This window comes from Astatotilapia calliptera, chromosome 18 (genome assembly GCF_900246225.1).
Source record: "Astatotilapia calliptera chromosome 18, fAstCal1.2, whole genome shotgun sequence".
NCBI lineage: Eukaryota > Metazoa > Chordata > Actinopteri > Cichliformes > Cichlidae > Astatotilapia > Astatotilapia calliptera.
The window spans coordinates 15,946,922-15,952,741 of NC_039319.1; the positions used below are offsets into that span (position 1 = coordinate 15,946,922).

At 42.9% G+C, this 5,820-nt stretch overlaps 1 protein-coding gene across 1 annotated transcript; it reads left to right on the forward strand.

The window, feature by feature from the left end:
* Nucleotides 1-2,798: 2,798 nt before the first annotated feature.
* Nucleotides 2,799-5,030, forward strand: snai2 (snail family zinc finger 2). The gene is made up of 3 exons (XM_026149620.1): nt 2,799-3,017; nt 3,261-3,782; nt 4,074-5,030. The coding sequence occupies exons 1-3, from the start codon at nt 2,939-2,941 to the stop codon at nt 4,253-4,255; spliced, it is 783 nt and encodes a 260-aa protein (XP_026005405.1). The 5' UTR covers nt 2,799-2,938; the 3' UTR covers nt 4,256-5,030.
* Nucleotides 5,031-5,820: the final 790 nt, after the last annotated feature.

Genomic DNA, 5,820 nt, shown 5'->3' on the forward strand with positions numbered 1-5,820 from the left:
CAGCTGAAAGATCCCGCTGTTTCCCCACATGAAGCAAGTTGACTCCTCTGACGTTTCAAGCTGCCTTCTCGGGCAGCACTTACTCATAAACTGTGCAGCACTTGTACCACATTCCAGTCTGAAGTCCACATATACCGGATTTCCAGCCTGTTAATTAAGGCTTGTTAATTAAGGGTCAAAACCTGCTGCACTGGACGGCACAGTACTGCTGCAGCAACCTGCAGCTGCTCTCTTGGTTCTCTATGCCAAGGGGAGACGTGTGATTGGGAGATAATAAATGGAAGTGCTCACTGACTTCACACTTCACTATACAACAGCAGCCTCTATAGGTGTCTTCAGCAGTAAGGCTGTCCTCCTCAAAAGCTTAACTGTGATCCATTATCACCAAAGCTAATTCACACCTTTACTAATGTTGTTATATATTCCTCAGGTAGGTCCCAACAGAAGCCTTGGAGATATTTTGACCTCATTACAACTTTAATCTATTTGACTTACAGTTTCTTTGGCTATGTCATTAAAAATTCAGACTTTCCACCATCACTTGCAGTAATTCTGTCATAACTATTATGGCAGCTGACTCAGCTTTACTGCTTTAGCAGGCAGGCCATACAAGTTATTTCAATGTATGCCACTCCCTAAAGACTTTAAAATCAAGAAAAATTGGCCGCTGTGTCAGATTAATCTGCATTTTAGGTACACCATCAAAAACTGGACTGTAAAAAAACAACAACAACAACAAAGGTGGAGCAATGGATCTATACCCATTTTCTTAATCAGCTTCTTACTATGAGCGATGAGGGTCTGCACGAACAGACAGTTATGTGCCAAAACGAGGACAGCTGCAGTTATTTCACATGAGAGGTTTCTGTGCGTGCGTACGTGTTCTCGTCTGTGCTCTCCTCATTGGTCCAAAGTGGGAAAGGCTCATTAGGAAAATGGTGATAACATATTCGTGCATTGGTTGGAAATTGAATTTGAATTCAAATGTGATGAGAGTCATTGATCGTTTCCTATTTGCTGGGGAAAATTCTTTGGTTGTGATATGAAAACGTGACACTGGGAAAACAGTTTGAACCTGCACTGTCCTGATGGATCGCACTCAACTGCAATGAAAAACATGACTGTGTGGCAGAAAACACCTGTGCTTGACCACACGGTCCTGTTCACATTTTAACCGAGCACATTTAATTATTTATTTATTTTGCTGGCGTTACACCGTCCTGATTTGACATAATGTAGGGCCAAGGATTCAAGGCTTCCTCTCCGTTAATTAATTTTAGAGCTCATGAAGTACAGCCTCTGCTTTTCAGAATTAGCGATATGATTTCAGTTGAGCCCCGAGCTTCTGCCCACCCTCCTTCATTACTGTCAGTAGAACAGCATCCTCATGCTCTGAATGCAGAGAACATAACTGAAGCATGAAAACTGCAAGGAGACATCTTTCACCTAAGCATGCACGCAGTGCTTCACTTGCTTGCTGGGTAATATTGATTTCAAAGCATTACCTTCTACAGTGCACAATGTTTTCTGCTGGATCACCACCAAACACCACCATTTCTCACCCATCCTACGTGCCTACAGAGTGCTGAATGTGTGACAGTAGCCGGGAGTTATTATGCACAGATAACCTTCCCTTCCCTTTATAATCCAAGCAGGCACAAAGGGAAACTATTCATGATCTGCAATTATGTTTTCTAGATAAGATAAGCAGTTCACAATTAACTTAAGGCTTGCCCCAGACATAAGGAGCTTTTCATATCTGCTGACCCAGCCAATCAAAGTGCTCCAGGAGCTGCTTTTCAATATCACCATAGCTAAGCCTTTGCCTTTGTGGCTTTCTTTTTTTTCCTGCCCTGTTAGTTTAGATGTAAGACTCACACCCTGTCTCTTAGAACTGACTCCAACACAAGGGGGCGTACACTGCTAAGTTTGCCTCTCCCTCTCCAGTTCAGCAGCAGCAGGGATAAATTTGATTATGGTATGATGCTGACCTTGAGAGGGAACTACACTTAAATTTACATTTAAAGGATGAATGCCTTATTGCATTATTGACAAGGAAATGTGTGGCTTTCCCCGCAGAAAACTGCATTAGAAAGGGACCACTCTTTGCCTTAGCCAGTGAATGAGAATGTGGATGGCAGCATGCAGTTTTGCCATTCGATGGTTTGCACTCTCCTGGAGTCACTTGCCTGGTTAATAAACATGTATATATAAATATGTGTGTGCACTATAAACCTCCCCTTTCCCTTCAAGCCATTTATTATCATCATCAACATTATTATGCATGCTGGTGTTGGTGGGAGCTTCCCCCAATTCAAGCATGCCACCCATAAAGGATAATCAAGTCCCCAGAGGTTTATAACACAACAATCATCAGTGACACTGTGCACACTCCGTGCAGTGATTGCATTAGCGATGGCATTTTAAGTAGCTAATCTATGTCACCCTGAAGTCCTAATTCCTTTTCTTTCGTTACTTCGATATTTAAAAAAAAAATACTCTGCTCCTTTTCCTCATCTCACTGCACTTAACTAACCCACTTGCACGCTTGAATCACAACCAAGTTTTTGCAGATCTATGCACAAAGCACCTGTCTTACTGGAATAAATGGCACTAGCCCAGCCCCTTAGGGGTGTGCAAGCACTACCATAGGCTACACGCGCATTTTGCAGTTCAGCGGTACACACGAAATGTAATTGGTTTGAGCTTCCAGTTTATGTAAATAGCAGTCGGTGGCTCCTCCCATGCACCTGATAGGCAGTATTTACAGCTCTTTACAGCTACACTGTTTCCAAGTGCGCAGCGACGCAGGATGACACTCCACTGGACTTAAGCAATAAGGATTTCCGTCTTCGCGCAGCAAACTGACACTCATCTCCTTTTTACTAAGAACTAAAAAAAAAAAAGTTTGCCAAAAGTTGACTTCTTGTTTTCCAAGATGCCACGCTCCTTTCTGGTCAAGAAACACATAAACTCCGCAAAGAAGCCAAATTATAGTGAGTTGGAAAGCCCAGCAGGTAAAGTTTCGTTTGATGTTTTTTTGTTTTTAGAAATAAAGCAGCAGTGTTCACTTTCTAAAAAGTTTAAAAAGTTGTGTTTCCCACAGGCAGACGCGTTTCATGTTTTTTTTTTTTTTTTTTTTTTTTTAACTTTGCAGAAGTTAGTTTCGTTTCAAACTCACTGGACTACCTGCTTTGAAATCTGTGCTTTTCACTGAAGTCATGACAGTCTCATAACCCTTGCTGTCTTTTTTTTTCCAGTGTTCATCACACCGCACATCTACAAGGCTCTTCCCCTGTCAGTCATCCCCCAGCCAGAGATCCTGAGCCCGGCGGCGTACAGCCCCATCACAGTGTGGACTACCAGCAACTTGCCGCTATCTCCGCTCCCCAGTGACCTCTCTCCCATCTCTGGATACCCCTCATCGCTCTCCGACACCTCCTCTAAAGACCACAGCGGCTCCGAGAGCCCGAGGAGCGATGAAGACGAGCAGATGCTGCCCAAGCTAACAGACCCTCACGGAGTTGAGGCAGAGAAATTCCAGTGCAGTTTGTGTAGTAAATCCTACTCCACGTACTCTGGACTGCTCAAGCACAAGCAGCTGCACTGCGACGCCCAAACGAGGAAATCCTTTAGCTGTAAATACTGCGAGAAGGAGTACGTTAGCCTGGGGGCTCTCAAAATGCACATCAGGACTCACACCTTGCCTTGTGTTTGCAAAATATGCGGGAAAGCTTTCTCCAGACCGTGGCTGCTCCAGGGACACATCAGGACGCACACTGGTGAGTTGACTTGGTGATAAGAGTGGGGCCTGCTGTGTGAAGAAGCAGCTTTAGATTCATCAGGATCAACATGCTGATATATGATGTAGTGGTTCTAACAGCTCCCCACTGTGTTGTAGTGAGACTGAACTCTCAGACTGATATTCTTTTTTATTTTCTTTTTCTCCTTTTGAGTCATCAGCAGTGCTTGCCTTCTAAACTGTGTTGCAACCATTACAAAAATATATAGTCCACAATGTCTCTGTGTGTGCAATCACTGACAAACTTCTTCCCTCATTTCTACTCCAACAGGAGAGAAGCCCTTCTCCTGCCCTCACTGCAACAGGGCGTTTGCGGACAGGTCCAATCTCAGGGCTCACCTACAGACCCATTCGGATGTGAAAAAATACCAATGCAAGAACTGCTCCAAAACCTTCTCCAGGATGTCTCTTCTGCACAAACATGAGGAATCTGGTTGTTGTGTAGCACACTGAACTGGGATACCTTTTCCACCACCACCAAAAAAACAAACGAAAGAGAAAAAACACCCTCCTCTCTTTCTTCTTTATTGTTTTTTTTGCCCAAACCCAGGAGAACTGTCAGGGAATCACACCAAAGTGGGTTTGTTCACAAATTTACAGACTTTTTTTTTTTTCTTCTACTACCGGCCGATTTCATTTCAGAGTGCGAAATAGCTCAGTGCTCGCAAGCCTCTCGTTTCAAGCAGTGTTTCTGTGATTGCAATCAGTGTCGAGCTTTGTCAAACCATGTACTCACCTACCTGTGCTATTCATGCACTTTTCTGCATGTCTAGAAGTTTTATATGCCTTCACAATGTTATCTACAGTGTTTGTACCAATGTCTCTCTCAATGGCTGTTAAGCAGTTTATTATTGTTTTTTTTTAATACAAGCAATACCAAAAGGTGCATTTGGAATGAATGGCAGTATAACCAGAGGAATATGGAAGCCATTGCTAGATAGGGAACAAGTGCAAACTTAGACTTAGGGTGAATTTATTATAACTTTTGCACAGTCTTTAGAAACAGTTCGCCAGCACTCAGAAAGCAATAGAAGTGCCTCAGATTTACTCAGCAATAATATGCATTTTCCAGCGACAGGTTCCTTTTTCTATTTTTATATATTGAATGTAAGTGTGACTGAGATGATTGTATATTAACAGTGAAAACTGTGATGCTAAATGATTTTTGATATTTTCATATTATCATGACACTTTTGAAAATAAAGTTTCATGACATTTTGTATAATTCCTTTGGCATCGTGCATGAGTTGCTTTTTCCTCTGTCAAGCCTTCTTTGATTTACGAGCAGCTCCTTAGACTGATCGTCGCACGCTTCAAATGGAATAACGTCCACAAAAGTAAATGATATATAATCCGGCTTGCGCCATCCCGTGCTATGAAGATGTACAAAAAGGGAAAAAATGAGGAGAGAGGTGACTCAGCTCTGAATCAGGCCTGAACCTGTTCCCTGTGAACCTGTCCAGGCATCAAACAATCTTGAAATTTAACACATACTGGCTATATTGATCTGCACTCACTTGTTATACCCTCCGAGGGCCCGCGACACCCTCTTTGCCCGAGTTTGTGTAAGCTGTAACTGTGAGGGGAGTTGTTCTTATAGAAAGCCGTCCTCGCTTTTGAAACCCGTGCCATCAAAGTAGATAAACCAAAGCAAAGTTGTCTTTCTTTTATGTTCCTGCTCAATCACAACAATCACTGCAGGGTGCCAGGGCATACCGATCTCCAGGTTCTAATATGTTTTTGCAGAAAGATCAAATTTGCATCTGCTTTGACGACCTCCTTGAATTCTGGGATGCTTGCCATAAAGGATTAAATAGACTTCCCCGGGCTACGTTTTGTTGTCTTTTACCATATGCCGTCTTGAAGCAGATAGAGATTAGAGCCCGAAAAAAGAAAGTGCAATGCCTTCAGGGATACAGTCAAAGCTGAACTCTTTCTAACAAACCCCAGAGTGTGCTCCCATTTGCCCTAATGCCCCAAACTTGCGGACCAGAAAGATGTGATCTGACAAACAGACA

What these genes read in the sequence shown, in the direction of transcription:
- snai2 (XM_026149620.1), top strand. Translation starts at nt 2,939, where the DNA reads ATGCCACGCTCCTTTCTGGTCAAGAAACACATAAACTCCGCAAAGAAG. An exon ending in TGAGTTGGAAAGCCCAGCAG is followed by an intron (nt 3,018 to 3,260) that starts GTAAAGTTTCGT and finishes TTTTTTTTCCAG; the next exon opens with TGTTCATCACACCGCACATC. An exon ending in ACACATCAGGACGCACACTG is followed by an intron (nt 3,783 to 4,073) that starts GTGAGTTGACTT and finishes CTACTCCAACAG; the next exon opens with GAGAGAAGCCCTTCTCCTGC.